General features: G+C 41.0%; 1 protein-coding gene across 2 annotated transcripts; it reads left to right on the forward strand.

Moving 5' to 3' along the window:
• The first annotated feature begins 2,107 nt into the window (after window positions 1-2,107).
• Window positions 2,108-9,070, forward strand: edem2 (ER degradation enhancer, mannosidase alpha-like 2). 2 transcript variants are annotated; one of them, XM_023431114.2, is made up of 11 exons: window positions 2,108-2,325; window positions 3,279-3,389; window positions 3,574-3,613; window positions 3,813-3,918; window positions 4,019-4,144; window positions 5,007-5,218; window positions 6,085-6,226; window positions 6,335-6,459; window positions 6,575-6,719; window positions 7,496-7,617; window positions 8,154-9,070. In XM_023431114.2, the coding sequence occupies exons 1-11, from the start codon at window positions 2,234-2,236 to the stop codon at window positions 8,634-8,636; spliced, it is 1,704 nt and encodes a 567-aa protein (XP_023286882.1). In that variant the 5' UTR covers window positions 2,108-2,233; the 3' UTR covers window positions 8,637-9,070. The 2 variants fall into 2 exon arrangements, with proteins under 2 accessions (XP_023286882.1, XP_087025978.1); XM_087169852.1 differs by having other exon boundaries at window positions 2,116-2,325; window positions 3,232-3,389.
• Window positions 9,071-17,193: the final 8,123 nt, after the last annotated feature.

The following is a 17,193-nucleotide window of genomic DNA, read 5'->3' on the forward strand; positions in this document are numbered from 1 at the left end:
TAGCTCCGAGCTTCTTCCATGTTCTTTTGCTCATAAACAAAATGGTACTGACGAGCATGTGATGACACCGCACACAGTGCTGTAGTGACAGACATGCATTAGATTTGGGTTAAAAATAACTTATATAATATACAATGGTTTGACTTTGTAAAATTACATTTCAGTGTATTCGGGGGTGGCATTGTTTAGGCAGTAAAAGCTCTTCCAATATGGATGTCATGAAAATAAAATAACTTACTAATGCCAATTATTATTTCATATTTTGTTAGACTTCACATCAATTAAAGGAAAATGGTTGTATTGCCAAAGTAATAATGTTTAAAGTTGTCACAATGCTGTATACATTCTAATCACAAAGAATACATGATATTAAAAAAGGGAAAATCAATAACTAAATAAGAAACACTTGCCTGACGCAGCTATGATGCTCAGAAGAGTTTTTTCCATCGCTGTATCTTCCAGGTTCCTCTCTTTTAGTCTGTGACTGTGACTGTAGACATAAAGCTGTTTAAATTGCTTATTAAGTTATTGATTAACCTCTCTCCACACTTTCATCAGCTTCATGCAAAGTGGCTATGGAAATAATTATTTGCATCTCCGGCCCTTGTGTCTCATACTAATGATAAAGCTAAATTGTGTATTCTTGAAATTCTTTTCTCCAGTCGGTGCATGGTGCACAGAATGCCAATTATACAATGACATTCGGGGGGTATTGAAATGGCAAGCCAACACTAGAAATGAAACAGCGTGCTATCAACTAGCTAACATTAGTTAGCTACACTGTAACTTCAGGCAAAAGTTAGAAACTACCTAACATTAGTTAGCTAGACTGTAATATTCTTGACATAATTTAATTCAGAAACTCTGAAGGTAGGAAAGTAAAGTGTAGTAAACAAGCTAGACAGAGTAATAGTTAACGTCAGCCACTGCTACTTACTTCTAATGTCAAGGTTAAAGGTGCTACCTGTAAGTTTTCTCTGCTGCTGAATGATGATTCTTGCCAGGAGTGGGTGGGTGGGGCTGGTGGTGATGGTCACTTGGCCAAAGCTTCAGCCATCTTAGTGTTTACGAGACCAGAGGTTATAATACGCCCTCTGATCAGCGCTTCATCTTCATCCTCTCATGCTGAACTGAGAGCAGACTGGACCAGCGCTAGCTGGTTAGCATGCTAACTTCAGTAGAAGAAAAGAAGTGGTAGATTTAGAGGGAAAACAAGAGGGTTGCTTTCCATATTCATTGTGTTTATTTTCTGCTATTTTATTTTGTATTCTGCTTTTTGTTGTACTTATTTTTTTTATTTTGGCTAATCAGCTATTTTGTTAATTTTGATAGTTACTGTGTTAATTACTCTATTATGTATATTGACCTATATTTTAATTAATTTTGTTATTTGTTATGTTATTCTTATTTTCTACCCAGCTGCTGTAACACAAGAATTTCCCAATTTGTGTTCCTCAATCAATAAAAAAAATAAAAAAATAAATACAATTAACAAAATCAATTAAAGCTGGTACAAACAGAGTTTAAAGTGTTTCGAGATTATGGATTTAAAATGACCAAGAAGTAATTTTGCTTTGTAGAGATATCCAGGTCGATGGTGCAAAGTTGTCAAAAGAAATGATGAACTGGAGGGACATGGAACATCAGCCAGTTAGTCCTGGTGTAGTGGACCAAACTAACATGGAAGTTATATGAAGGCAGCTCTGTCACATAAACAAATATGATGCAAATCAGGTTTCTCTGGAATTCTCAGGAAGAAAGAAAGAAAGACAGAGAGAGAGAGAGAGAGAGAGAGAGAGAGAGAGAGAGAGAGAGAGAGACACCCAACTCATCAGTACTACAGGATGAAATGATGAGTGTTACAAGCATCACCAACATCAATGAACCTGAGAATATCTATCTATCTATCTATCTATCTATCTATCTATCTATCTATCTATCTATCTATCTATCTATCTATCTATCTATCTATCTATCTATCTATCTATCTATCTATCAAGTTTCTTGTATGTTCTGTATGTTGTTTTGCTCCTTCCTTCCTTTATCAATAAAGCACAAGAAAAAAATAATACTCGTCAGCGCACCGGTCGACGCATGCGCTCAACGTTCACTTCCTGTTTCCTGACAGCTGCACAACAACATGAGAAACTAACTAGATTTCCTGTATTTGCTTCATTCTTTTGATTTTTGTCAAATATTCTGTCTGTCTCCGGGTCTCTCTCCGGGTCTCTTCATGCGCGCTCCCGGGTGTGTGGCGCTGTTGGTCTGGCTGCTTAACGATGCGGCGGCTCGTCAGTTCACTGAGGAGGAGATGGCTGGTATCAGGTACACACACACACACACACACACACACACACACACACACACACACACACACACACACACACACACACACCCTATGATGAGTCAAATTGAGGGTTGCTAATCCCAGATCTCCACTGATAAATTAAACAGCTTTCAAGTCGATTTCAGTGTGGGAAGAAGACCCGGTATCTGCAGGTATTGAAAAGTCACAATGGACACATCAAGATGTTTAGCAACTAATATAATTAATTCATTGATATATCTATATAATTCAGGGAAGTACTCAAAAAGAATGTGATATATAAACGTCAGTAGGTTCATGTACTTACTGGGTACTGCCCTACTGGTTTCAACGTTTAACATTTCTTTCTATGTGATATTCAAAAGGTTTTTTAAATGTAGAGTGAAAGAAATCAAACCTTGAAGCATCAATTGATTGGTCAATGGACAGAAAATCAATTGGTGACTGATAAAAACATATGTTTCAGTAATTATTTGGGTCCAGCTCTTTAAATGTGAGGATTAACTGAATAAGTTCTGGGTCTGGACCGTTGGTCACCTCTGGCTCTGGGACATTGTTACAGGCGTTTAATTACTGTTCTTTGACATTTATTAGACAATATGATTATTCAAGACAATAACTGACTGATTAATAAAATAATCGAAGGATAATTTAAAGAGTCATTACTTGCTAGTTTGTGAGTTTGTCCCTTTAAAAATGAACTACAATTCAATTTGTTACTGAAAGTGACAGAATAATAATAAGTTAGTAGTGAGCAACAACCATCTGAACACGCCACAACACCGATAACACAACACACAAACAAGAGAAAAACATGGATGGTCCAGATTTAGAGGGAAGGGGAAGCATGCAGTTTATATCTGTCGTCATCTTTCATTTGACTGAGTGAACAAATGCCCTTAAAGGTCAAAGGTGATGACTGAACCACGCTGTAACCTGCTCCACGTTTCAGACTGCGCATCAAGTCCATGTTCTACCACGCCTACAACAGTTACCTCGACAACGCCTTCCCCTACGACGAGCTCCGCCCACTCACCTGTGACGGACAAGACACCTGGGGCAGGTAAGGTGACATCCAAGAGGCCAAAGTAGTAGATTTCTAAATAAGGCATCCTTCAAATTGATGGACATGCTTGAATCTTTTGTAATCAGCAGCTTAAGAGCTTTTTTTTCTTTCTACCCATATTTATACTTATATTTTAACTTTATATTTTAACCCCCCCCCCCCCCCCCCCCTTTGTCCACAGTTTCTCACTCACTCTGATTGATGCTCTTGACACTCTACTGGTAAGATCTGAAAACGATATTTGAACATTTCCTGCGTGAATACAGAGTTATTTTACACTGCAAACACCTTCAAGCAAATTCTCTCTAAACAGCGGGTCAGTAAAAGAGTCATGCTGTGTTCAGGTGTGATGAAGCTTTCAGCAGAGTGACAGAAGCCATTATCATGAGATTAATTTGAAATTTAAATGTATCTCTGAAGGTTTTGGGAAACCATACAGAGTTTAAGCGAGTGGCGTCGCTCCTGCAAGACACCGTGGACTTCGACATTGACGTCAACGCGTCAGTGTTTGAAACCAACATCAGAGGTACAGAAGGGGAATGACATTTCTGACTGACTAGAATATTATATCTATGCTGAATAGTTAAACTGTTGTGTTGTGTGTGTGTGTGTGTGTGTGTGTGTAGTGGTGGGTGGTCTGCTGTCAGCCCACCTGTTGGCAGGGAGAGCGGGGATGGAGCTGGAACCTGGTTGGCCCTGTTCAGGACCGCTGCTGAGGATGGCTGAGGATGCCGCCAGGAAGCTGCTGCCTGGTATTAACACACACACACACACACACACACACACACACACACACACACAGAGGTTACAGTGTGTACAGTAAATGTCCCTAAAGGCCACATTTAGGATTCAGTTTGACAGTTTAATGTGAAGTTTTTAGCTAATTCAAACTGCTGGTGTAAACGAGTGTCTGTATATCCATTACTGCTACTGGTTTGACACTTGACCCCAGCAGGAGAAATCACAGGCACGCGTCTCTGTGTGCTGACCTCATAAGAGGAAAGACAGACAGAAAGTAGGTGTAGTGCTCTCACTTTTAAAGAGCAAAGAAACATCCTCATTTCTACTACCTGTCAGTGTCAGTCAGACAGCTTCTAAAGGTACAAGTATACACATAGAAACAGGAAACAAAATGAAAGGCCAAGTCTTCTGATAATCATTCTGAGAGTTTTCAAGTGCAAGTGAAAACTTTCCAGATGTGAGAATTTGCTGTTTTTCGCGGTTTTATATCAGAAACAACTTTCACATTCAAAGAATTTTGTTTCTTGTGACTCTCGATGTGCACATGCAAGTAGGTGAAAAAAACATAGATGCATATATAAATACATGTAAAAACTAGAATGACTTCCTCATGGCTGCATGCCTCTGCCACTGACTAGTTTCAGATTACATCCCTGTTTATCCAGTCATATAAAATATTAACCATTTGATGTATCATTGACACTTTGGGCTTTAGTGATTGTTGATGGGCTATTTGTCAAGTTTTAATGATTAATGGATGAACTGAAGAAATAATTGATGCCTCAATCAATTGTTGAAATACAACAATATCACCTTAAAATCCTGTCTTGTGTACTGTAGCTGCTCAGATGTAACTCGTATAAATGGTTTCAGCGTTTCAGACTCCCACCGGCATGCCATACGGTACTGTCAACCTGCTGCACGGCGTCAGCCCCACCGAGACACCCGTCACCTGCACTGCCGGCGTGGGAACCTTCATCCTGGAGTTTGCCACGCTGAGTCGACTAACTGGAGACACAATATTCGAGAACGTAGCCCGCCGAGCCCTGAGGGCGCTGTGGAAGACCAGATCTGACATTGGACTGGTAACTAGACCACCTGTCTGTCTGTTTTTAGTCCAGTAACCGTTTTAACTGTGGGGAAAAGCCTATAAACACCATTAAAGGTCCTTAAATACTTTGAGTTAGTAAAAGTTCTGATTTTTACTTATTTATTAATTGCGAAATTAATTAAATCACATAAAAAATACCATTGCTGTGTGTTTAAAAATATCAACACTCAAGTACTAAAGACTGCAGTTCCTCTAATGACCACTAGAGTCTGGCTCCAACAGTGAGTCAGTCCCCATAGACTCCCATGTTAAAATGTCCAACTTTATAGCAGATATAAACAGTCTGGTACAAGAAAACAGTTTTAGTCTCTATATCTAATTTCCTCCTTCATGACAACTGTAGAGGGGGTGAACTTTTATACAACTCGCCTGTTTACATTTCATTAAAGCTTAAAGTTATGTATAATTGAGGGTGTGGCCTCTTTAAGTGACAGGTCGGTGAAGGTATGCTTGCCACAAACCGACATGCACCTAAGTCTCACTCTGAGCTTCAAAACCGCTCTTCAGAAACCTGTGGGTGACGTCACGGAGGCTACATCCATCTTTATTTACAGTCCACTGTCTGAACCTGTAATGAGACACTAGGATGATTAGTTAAAGATTGACATTGACTTCAAGGCCTCTTAGTTCATGAAACAGCAGGTAATGCTTGATGTTGTTATAAGCACAACCACTGTTCATAGATACTGCTCAACATAATCTGATGATCTGAACTGATGTTAAAGCCAAAAGGTGATAATTGTTCATTTCTGCTGCTCTGTCAAAAACGATAACAATAAAGATCAAATCTATGTGGTCTCTCCCTCACCTGTCTGTGTATGTACCTGTCTGTCTGTCCAGGTGGGGAACCACATTGATATCGTGTCCAAGAAGTGGGTGGCTCAGGACGCCGGCATCGGAGCAGGAGTCGACTCTTACTTTGAGTATCTGGTGAAAGGAGCCATCATGCTGCAGGATGAGGAGCTGCTCAACATGTTCATTGGTAATCCTCACAACTCTCCCACCTTTTCCCTCTGGTGCCTTTGAGCAAGGCAGCCTACACCTACATCCTGATAACAGACGGATGAAGAAATGTTCTTCTTTTTCCCAGAGTATGATCGAGCCATTCAGAACTACACTCGGTTTGATGATTGGTACTTGTGGGTGCAGATGCATAAAGGAACCGTCTCCATGCCGGTCTTCCAGTCTCTGGAGGCCTTCTGGCCCGGCCTGCAGGTACATACATAATACTGAACACACAGTCTTCTCCTAACTTAAGGCTGCTCACAAATCTTTCACTTAGTTTCATGACACTTTGTAGTCATAAGTGCTACCGTCCATTGTGTTTCAGTCTTTGTTGGGGAACCTGGACAGTGCCGTGAGAACTTTCCAGAACTATTACTCAGTGTGGAGACAGTTTGGAGGTCTGCCTGAGTTTTACAGCATCCCTCAGGGTTACACTGTGGACAAGAGAGAGGGATACCCACTGAGACCAGGTCAGTCCACCAAGTGACCCACCAGCTTATTAACTATGTCATTTCAAAGTAGCCGGTTACATAGTCTTCAAAGTACTGTAGGGTCATAGATTTTTTTAAATGACTAGATTAGTTGATTGAATGTAGACATCCCTCAGATAGTAGCCGTGTCCCAGTTCAGGGGCTGGATCCTTCAGATGCTGCATTTGAAGACCGATAGCGGTGCGACTAGACTGCCTCATTTTGAAGGCTTCTTCAAATGCAGACAAGAAATGCATCTCTCTTTTCCTGGGCAACAAAGGCTCCAAAGGGTCGATCCTTCATGGCCCGACATATCTCAACAACACCAACAGAGAGCCTGAGAATTTATAATAATTTTAAATGTAAGTAGTGGGTTTCAGCTCAGTTGAACAGCTTACAGTATAATTGTTAAAACTAAGGGCCTTAAAATCTCGAGTTACATGTTGTCAAGGTTGCTAGGCGACAGGAAAGGCGCTTCTCAACGCAACAGTAATGGTGAGCTCAGCTGGTAACGCAAAGAGGAAATCCTCCGTAGATCAAGATGTCTCATTTCGGTTGGGCCTTCACAGTCTAATGCTAATGCTAATGCTAATGCTAAAAGTTAAATTAAATTATTTCAATTTAACAGAATTTACTTAAGACCTTTGTAATGGGGGCTTTTATTTTGAAAGTAAGGAAAAGGTTGCCATGTGCAGATGAATTAACCAGCTAACTAATCATTTACCAGCTCCCTGGCTGTCTGGTGAACTGCTGTGAACTGACTTTTATTTCTCCAGAGTTAATAGAGAGCGCCATGTACCTGTTCAGAGCGACAGGTGACCACATCTACCTGCAGCTGGGCCTCGACGCTCTGGAGTCCATAGAGAAAATCGCCAAGACGCCCTGTGGATATGCCAGTGTAAGTTTGGCAGTCTGTCTGCAGATCACAGGCTTAGACAAAAAGGACAACACACACACACACACACACACACACACACACACACACAAAGAACAAACAAACAAAATGCGCCTCTCACTAAGAAAGTCTAGGTCAAAGCGTCTGATTTAGATCTGCTCTGTTTATCAGACTAATCTAACATTTTTAATGAGGATTTTTTAAATTTAAATTTCTAAAGAATAATGAATTTTACAATCGTTAGCGCTCTCTGCTGGACAAACCATGTAACGAGACATTGTTTTGTAGATTACCTTCTTGTTACTTACTTGTCAGGCCAATACTGAGAGCTGCGCAAAGCTAACGTCAGTTTATCAGTCAAGCTCCACCACACTATCCTGATACTATTACTACCTGATTACAACTAGTCTCCTTCTATAAGTTTCTCTATATATGTCCTCTATATGCTCCACCTAGTGCACAGAGGTGGAAGTGCACATCTAACTTTGCTGGCTGCTTCACTGAATCACATGTTCTTGCTGCTGTTCCTCCTCCTGCAGGTGAAAGACCTGCGAGACCACCAGCTGGACAACAGGATGGAGTCCTTCTTCCTCGCTGAAACCATCAAGTACCTTTACCTGCTCTTTGACCCCACCCACTTCCTGCACGGCGGGGGGACAGAGGGGGATGGGTCTTGGGAGGAGGGCGGCGAGGGTGGTCAGTGTGTTTTGGGTGCGGGGGGCTTCATCTTCAACACGGAGGCTCACCCTCTCGACCCGGCGGCGCTCTACTGCTGCAGCCGCCACGCTCAGGACCGACAGGACCTCAGAGACATCCTGCTCAGCCTGTCACAGCCCACGCAAAAGTCCGACCACCAGTCAGCCCCGCCCGCCAAAGAGACAGAAGGCCCTCCCCCTGGCCAATCAGAGAGCATCGCTCTGAAACCGGGTGAGAAGAAGACACCCCCCCTACTGTCCTGTCCTGTTCAGCCGTTCAGCGCTCGACTTTCCATCCTGGGACAAGTTTTCAGCGATAACACCTGAAACTCTCCGTCCTGGTTCACGTTAAATACTACTATTTGATATCTGGGCTTCAGCAACTGATCTGATTGGTTGCTTTTTGAGCACCGGAGTGATGGCGGCAGACACGTTTCCTTTCTAACTGTTTTTCTTGTCACTTTTTTGCTGTCACGTGAAAAAGATGTCAGCTTTCAGTGAAGAGGAATATTTTACTGTCAGCCACAAGGACATTTAGAAATCTTAGCTGAAGTCATGCAATTCAGATTTCCAAACCTGTTCAAGTCCAGTTCAGGGGAAGTAAAATCATTCCTAAATATATTCACCACCATCCTTAAGATGTTTCTGTTGTGATGAAGGGATTCAGGACCAGTGAGCCAAGAACTCAACTCAGATAAACTCTGTTGACTGCATTGCTCTAATTTAAATTGAAGGTGAAATATATTTTTATTTATTACAAATGTTGTGGTGGTCGTCTGTTTTTATTTGTCCTTTTCTTATTGTGTAACTCTTTATAGTGAAGACTGAAGAAAAATCTGTGAAAATAAAACGTTTGAAGTAGAAAAATCTACTTCAAACTCCAGCCCTGAAGTGCTATCCTGTGTTTCTGGAGCCTTTTTAAATGTCCGTCACTTGTTCATCTCCCAGAAGGATGGAAGCCCTGAGAGGCAGGGTTTAAAAAAATGTATTTTTGTTTTTTTCATCTGTATAAACAACTCCCAGGAGGCAAGTTTTTTTTTTTTTTTTCTGGGAAGAAAGACAGAAAAAAACTGATCCTTGCACAAAATATTTTTTTTCACTTCTCTCTCAGGGCTTCTGTACAGAACAGAATTTTAAAGTTTTAAAAATTAAAGATGCACTTCTGCATTTAAATAATGCAGAAGTGCATCTTTAACTTTAAAAATTATAATTTTATAATGCACACACTAACGTGTTTAATGCAAGACCATCATTGTGTCAGTATGTTGTGTTTGTCTGCAGGCTGGAGGTGTGATTGTTTGGAGCTGCCACAAGGAGGCAGTGTAAGAGCAGCAATAAGTCTATCCGTCATCACATGAATCTGGTCCTCAACCGGGGGTCAGGATCCTGCAGGGACCAATAGAGATCATTTTAGGGGGATTGTGAGAGAGTATATAAAACAAAAACATTTCATATTCATCCATTGCACTAAATAATTTCCCTTTTTCTGATATTTTAACGTGCAAGACTAAATAGTTCAAAGCTTGTCTCCAAGTATAATACCTTATTTTCTTTCCTTATAACTCTACATATGCAGCCTTTGTCTATTGATGCAAGTAATACAATAATTATTGTAAGATGATGTAAAAGTTACATCTTCAGCAAAATGACACAATGAGAAAAGTGATCGACTCACGTTTAGGAGCCAGAAAAGTCAAGTAGCCGTGTAGATGAGGACATCAGCATCTGTTCTGTTTCTATAAAGATGAAGATAAAAGGGTGAAAAGCAGTATTAACTTCTGTGTTAATTTCAGTGAGTGGTTTCTGTTGGTGTGCCTCCATCTCTCCAGCTCTTCTTCAGAACCACTGGTTTTAATTACAGACTGATTTACAACCACGCAGTTTCATTGTGGAGATAAATGAGTTAAGTCATTCACCTTATAAATGTTCACAAACAGAAACAACGGAGACATGAAAAGATAGTGTCCTAATGTTTCCTCATGTCACTGAGCTCCACTACCGGGCAGTGATTGTCTTATACTGTTTAATAGATAGATAGATAGATAGATAGATAGATACTTTATTTATCCTCTAGAGGAAATTCATGCCTCACTATGCTCCAAACAAAGTGTTTATCAGAACACTGCATTAGTTCTGACTCTGGTTCTGTTTGTCATTTAGCTTCAGCAGAAATCCCCTCCTCTGTCATTCAGGGTGGGACTGCCTCTCTCCTCTCTCCTCCTCTCCCTTTCTTCCTTCCCTCCCTTTTCATCTATCTCATCTTCCCCCCCCCTCTGTCCTCCTTCCATTTTATTCCCCTCTCCTCTTATTCGTTCCATCTTTTCTTCACTTGACATCACCCCCCCCCCCCCTTTGTTTGGGTGGGGTTCCTCTGTTTTATTTGACCTTTTCATTGCCTCTCCATCACTCATCCTTCCTCTGTATCCCCTTCCCTCCCTCCATCCATCAATTCTCTTTGACCTCTTTAAAATGTTTATTGTTTCTTTTTCCTCACTATCTCTCCATCAGTCTCTCTTTTTCCTCTCATTCCTGGTTTTTCATTTCATTTTTCAGCTTTCTATTTTCCCCTCAAACCCTCCTCAACTTCTTCCTCATTCTCTGCTTTTCTTTTGTCCACCCCTCCTCTATCCCTCTTCTCCAGTTCTTTTCTTCCTCTTCTTCATCTTCTTCATCTTCTTTTTCTATCTTTTTTTTTTACCTTTTTCCATCACGTCCTTCTCTATCCCCCTTTCATTTTTTCCTCTCTCCTACAGTAAAACAAACACCAGTCTCTCTTTTCTATCATTCATTTTGGTCTTTGTCTCTGTTCCTGTCTCGTGCTATTATTTTTCTTCACTTCTTTTCTTCCATACTTTTCCTCCATGCTCTCTTTTACTCTCACTGTTGCCATCTTCCTTCTTTCCTTCATCATGAAACTCCTTCATCAATCTTATAACATGCTTCTTTCTCTTTTCCTTCCTTCATAGCTTCTTCTCTGGTTCCTCCTGCTATTTCCCTCATTTTCTTCTTCTTCCTTCCCTTCCTTCTTCCTTTCCTTCCTTTCCTTCCTTTCTTCCTCTTCCCCCCTCCTCTCAGGGTGGGTCCCTGGATCTGTCTGTATTGATGACTGAATCATGACTAACTGCTGTGAGTGTTTATACTTGAGTTTATTCCAAACAAGTCTTTAAAACAGATTAGAAAAATTCATACCTCGTCATCCTCTCTCCACTCAACTTGATTCTTCTCTGTCTCTATTATCACCGTTTATCAGGCAGCCTCTTTTAAAAAAAAAAAACCATTTTAACCTGTTTTATTATCAGAACATTTAAACTTTTTTACTACTTACAAATTTTAACTCCTGTCATATCAAGTATGGTGCACACACTTCAACTGCTTTCAGTCTCCACACTTTCACTTTCAATAACAACTGCTTTTATTGCTTTTCTTCTTTAAATACTTTTGACTGAAATGAAACTAAACTCTTTACAGTGCACACACTTTTTTTTAAAAAACTTTTATCTCTTAGTCTTGAAACGACAGTTCAGCTGCTTTCAGCTCTTACTCTTCAGCTACCTTCGGCACCTGAGACCTCACCTTCTAACTGAACTTAAACTTTAATTTCACATGCTCTCAGCACTAATTTCAACATTTTCAAGGCAGTGTTTACCTTTCAGCTAACACTTTAATTGATGTCAGTACTTAAAGTACATATCAACTGACACTTCAAGTGCTTGCAGTGGATGCTTGACTGACTCCAACTCTTCTACTTTGAACTACTTACTTGAAATTTAAGTGATTTTATACCAAGTAATACTACAAGTGCATACACTTCTTCCACTTCACCTGAAATCTCAACTTTCATTTTGTAATTTGCAAGTGTCTTCTCAACGGTTCTCAGCACTTCAACTGCTTTCACTTCAGTTGTTTTGAAACAGCTTTTTTCATTTTCAGTTGAAATATCAAGTTAATATCAACCGTCTCATTTCATGTCCTACATTCAATAGATAATTCAGCACCTGTCAGTGCTGACGCTTCACTGCTTTCATCGTTCTACTTTTAGTGCTTACATTTAAACTGACATTTCAGTTGCTATAGTAGCTCAGACATAGAACAAGATTTCAGCCACTTTTGGATGTAAGCACTGACATTAGTGCTTACATCCAAACTGACAAATCAGAGTATTCCAGTACTGAAACCTCAGACCTCACACTTCAACACTTCAACTCCTTTATGTGCTTCAGTATAAATCATAACTTCCATACAACACTTCACAAAAACAAAAATAACATTTTAAGACATTTTACAGTGTTAACACCTGCAATTTCCAGCATAAGCAAATCCACTTTTCTAGTCCTACAGCACCTTTCATCTTTGTCATGTGTTTGGATTAATGTTTATTTAACATTCTTCTATTTTTCAGTTTTCTGTCTCTACATCTCTATCTTAACATTTATATTTGACAAGTTTTATTCAAACTAAGCCTCTTGAGTGTTGGCTCAAGAGTTTCTCTGCTCTCCACACTCTCGACAATAATAACAGTAAGAGAAACATGTGGTGACGCAATCGGCCTCAGCTGCTCTGTTTCCTGTAGGAGTGAAGTCAGTCAGAAGGGATTTACTGCAGCTCAGCACCAACACATCAGTTTTAACTGTCTCAGACTTTTTTTAATCTCCTCCTGGAGTTTAAGGGTCCCATGAGAAACACTTTTAGATTCCTTTAGATGAGTTCAAAGGTAAGTTTAAAAGTCCACCTGGTGTCAGCAACAGCTCCATGACACCAACTGTACAGCCACCATCCGAGCCATGTTGCAGCTGCAGGTGCTTAGTTTTTTTGTTTTTTTTTGGACAGAGGCAGGCTAGTTGATTCCTCCTGCTTACAATCTTTATGCTAAGCTAAGCTAACCACAGCTGCTACAGCTGTGTACTGAACACGCAGACATGAGACTGATATCCCTCTGAACATTTCATTCTTAATAACCAAAAAAAAGCATTTCCTTAAATATTTAACTGTTCCTTTAAGATGCAAATCATTTAAGTGTGGAAGGACGTGAAATGAGACGTTCTCCGAGTGTCATTAGAGGAGACCTCACTTAATGATGCTTATTTGACTTTTACAGCATATTAAACTCTGGAGTCTTTTAAGAAACCTGTTCATATATGGTGAATTAAGAGCTTTCATCAGGTGTTATCTAAGACTTTTAAAATCCTCTGATGTCTTTAGAGTTAGATTATTTAATTCAACACTTTTCCCAGACAGGAGGAGCTGATGTTCTTTCTGTCTGTGTCTCTTTTAATTAACAGTGATGTGGGAGGTTAAGCCCAGAGTCCCAGTGTGATTTTGCTTTTTTTCTCCTCCTAGCTGGAGGAGGAGATTTACATGACAAGGAAAAACCTTGGCCTGAAGTCCAGAAAGTGTTCACTCTGAGGAGCTTAGGTTATCATATTTAAAGAGCTGTTATTTATTACTAATGTGTTCCTACAACAGATATATCTCCAGGATCCTGTTATCTGTGTGGAGACCCACGTGCCATCACCTTTGGGGGTGGAAAGTGGGCTGTCTGCAGCAGTTAATGTGTATACATACTCACTTTAGTCACACTCTCGTCCTTGTGGGAGTTGCCGTTGCTCTCCGACTCTGCAGTAGGTGTTCTGGATACGTCTAGAGCAAAACACAGGAAGGCCACTGTAGGAGAGGAAAGCAGGCAAAGTGTGACTGTTCTCTGTTACAGTGAAGAACATGTGGGTGGTTATCTGATTTCGGTGTGTTTTGGTAACAAAGACCAACAAGCCAATCTTAAAGAAGGATTCGTATGACGGCCACAGTTACAAAATTACTGTCTGTGGAGCCTGCTGTGATGTACGCAGCAGGCTTAACTCCATCCACGTCAACAGCCTGTGTCTGACACAGAGTATCACAGCTTGTTGGTGATCTCTGATCAGAGGCCTTTGCATTTGTTCTTAATTAACATTCTACTTATTTTGATTTTGTCAGTGTGCAGTGAGCAGTGTGCGCTGGTGCAGCAGCAAACATGACACATACAGGTCATCTTCATCAGAGTAGAAGGTGTGGGCGTTTAAAATGCAACCAGCTGGGCTCACCTGGTGGCTCACCTGGTGGCTCACCTGGAGCATGCATACCGTCTAGGCATAGTCCTAACTGCAGCGGCCCTGACTTTCCTGTCTCTCTCTCTTACTGTGGCCGTCCAAATAAAGCCAAACTTGTCTGAAAAATTAAAACAAAAAAAAAACCAAACAAAATAAAATGCAACCAGCTGACAGCTGTCTGTCATAGGATGGACATTGCTAACATTTAGCCAATGCCATATTATCACAGCATATATCTATATAATATTTTTATGAATGAATATCATAAAAATGTCACAATAATGAAACCATTTAGGAAACATCACAAATCAATCATGGCATTTACACCTGACTGAGATCTGATCAAAGTGTGAACCAGAACGATCCAGATCACCTCTGAAGAAGTTGATAGACAAGAACACTAAAACTAGGACAATGCATTCTGCATGTTTTTCCACCTGCGTTAACATGCGTTCTTCCTGATCCAGGTCCAGATCACAAACCAGAGGGATATGCGGTCAAAGTGCTTAACATTAACATCTGTACCTCTTTATAATAATCATGAACATACACTGATCAAGGTTTGTGACGTCTCTAAGTTGTAAAATGTGGATCCACCCACTGTAGGATACCAACTGAAACTTTTGAATCGAGTGAGAAAAGTGAAGCCAGTAAAAACCAGTAAAACCACTTAAGACCCATAAGACAAGTGTGAACACCTGGATGAAACCAGTGACACCAGTAAAACCAGTGAGACCAGAAAAAAATCAAAGACACCAGTCAAACCAAATGAACTGAGTGAGACCCCAGTGAAACCAGTTCCCAGGCTCTCTGGTTACAGGGCGAGGTGCAGCAGTCAGACTGGTGAGCGAGTCGGACGTGAAGGTTTGACATCTTCTCTAAGGAGCGGTCGACTTCCTGTACCCATGACATCATCACCGAGCACGTGCGGTGCAGACAGGTCCAGGAACAGATGATGGTGATGATGATGGTGGTGATAATGGGGCGTTCGTTTCACACTCACACACACACACACACACACTATGGCCATGCTACTCTTCTCTGGTCTGCTCAGCTATTGCATAATATTGCATGTGTGTTGCATGTGTGTGTGTGTGAGATTTGGCTCTTGCACTACGAACTAATCATACTCTGAAGGGCTAAGAGGGTCCACACCCTACACCCCTTCACACACACACACCACACACAGGCTCATCTGTTAGCCATTAGCAGCCAGTCAATGACAACAGAATCACATGGGCTGGGCTCAGTGCACTCACACACCATCACATACTATTCACATGATGTATGGATCTTTCTCTCTGTGTGAGTGTGTGTGTGTGTGTGTGTGAGTGTGAGAGTGTGTGTCCATACCATTGCCAAGCCTGTCACAGAGCAGCTGGGAGGTATGGACGACCTAATATCAGTCCCAGTGTGTGACTGAAGGGAAATTCCAGTCAAGTCTCCTCCTTCTCTTCAGCTCTATTATCTCATCTCTCCTTTCACTTCTTTATTCTTGTCTTGTTTCTTTTTTTCGTTGCTGTACAAACTGCTCTCCTGTCTGGTTTACTTCCTTGTCTTACTCTCACTTGCTGATTTACCCTCTCCTGATATTCCCTCACCATAAATGATTATATTAACCCTAACTCTTTCTTTACATCCTTTAAATCCACCCTCTCTGAGAATCACTGATTTGGATCCAGATACTCTCCCAGACCAGGTGGGAAATATAATCCCCCCAAACTGGTCTCCTCCCAGAGACTTTGGTGCATTTTTGTGCATGCATGCACACCCCCCCCCCCCCAAAAGTGGCCACACCCTCAATTATACATAACTTTAAGCCTTAATAAAATGCAATCAGGTGAGTTAGAAAAATTCACCTCCAGTTCAGCAGTGTTGGCTTCATTCTTCAGCCCCAGAGGTTGTTGCTTGTGTCCAAAACAACTTTATCACACTTATAAGGGTGATAATACTATCGCCTTTGACACTCTGCCTGCGTTGTGTATGCATGAAGTCTATCTTGCTGAACTGCTGCTCTTTGTGCGAGTGAAGCGGAGTCAAAAAGCTTCAGGACGAGTGTCAGTTTTTTAGTTAAAACATTTTGACTTGAATGGCTGTGACCATTTGTGCCACCTTTAAAATGAACTTTACTGACCTTAACACTCAACCTATGCATGACATTTTGACCTGAGCTCAAACAAGAGGTTGTTGCACACCTGGAGAGGAGACACTGAGTATTCACACTGTCAGCATCACAACTTCAGCATCACCTGCAGGGCTGTATGAGATTTGAATGTATGTGGCTCATGTGACCTTTCATACGTGGAGTCTCATAACACCAGCTCTGCAAGGACCTGTGTTCGGAGGAGACTCCTCACATCAGATTGAACATGAGTAAACTTGTCTTTGGCTTGTCTCCACCTTCCAGCTGGAGCAGACAGCAGTACAAAAGAACAAACTGACACTGCACGCTCTGACTCCACCCTGTAATCTGGAAAAAAAGATCTTAGAGGATGTGATTCACTCGGCCTCTGCAGTCCGTCTTGTGGTGTCATTTCTTCTTTGATTGTTCATTGTCTGTGTCACTCATTGGGTTTTGACACGGGTACCAGCTGCAGTATGCTTAAACAGCTACGGTTTCCTGAACTACGGGAAAGAAGCCTGAGGCAGGCAGACACGACTTGCTGTTGCGCAATCCTCCACAGCTATATTCACTCACGTCATACAAGTTCTGTTTACCTTATACATTGTCCGTTTTATATATAGCAACATAATATGGGTAAAAGCAAGTTAGCTAATGTTATCAAGCCTGGGGTTTTATC

Source organism: Seriola lalandi, unplaced genomic scaffold, assembly GCF_002814215.2.
Source record: "Seriola lalandi dorsalis isolate HSWRI2012SDOR001 ecotype SW California unplaced genomic scaffold, Sedor1 jcf7180002054917, whole genome shotgun sequence".
Taxonomy (NCBI): domain Eukaryota; kingdom Metazoa; phylum Chordata; class Actinopteri; order Carangiformes; family Carangidae; genus Seriola; species Seriola lalandi.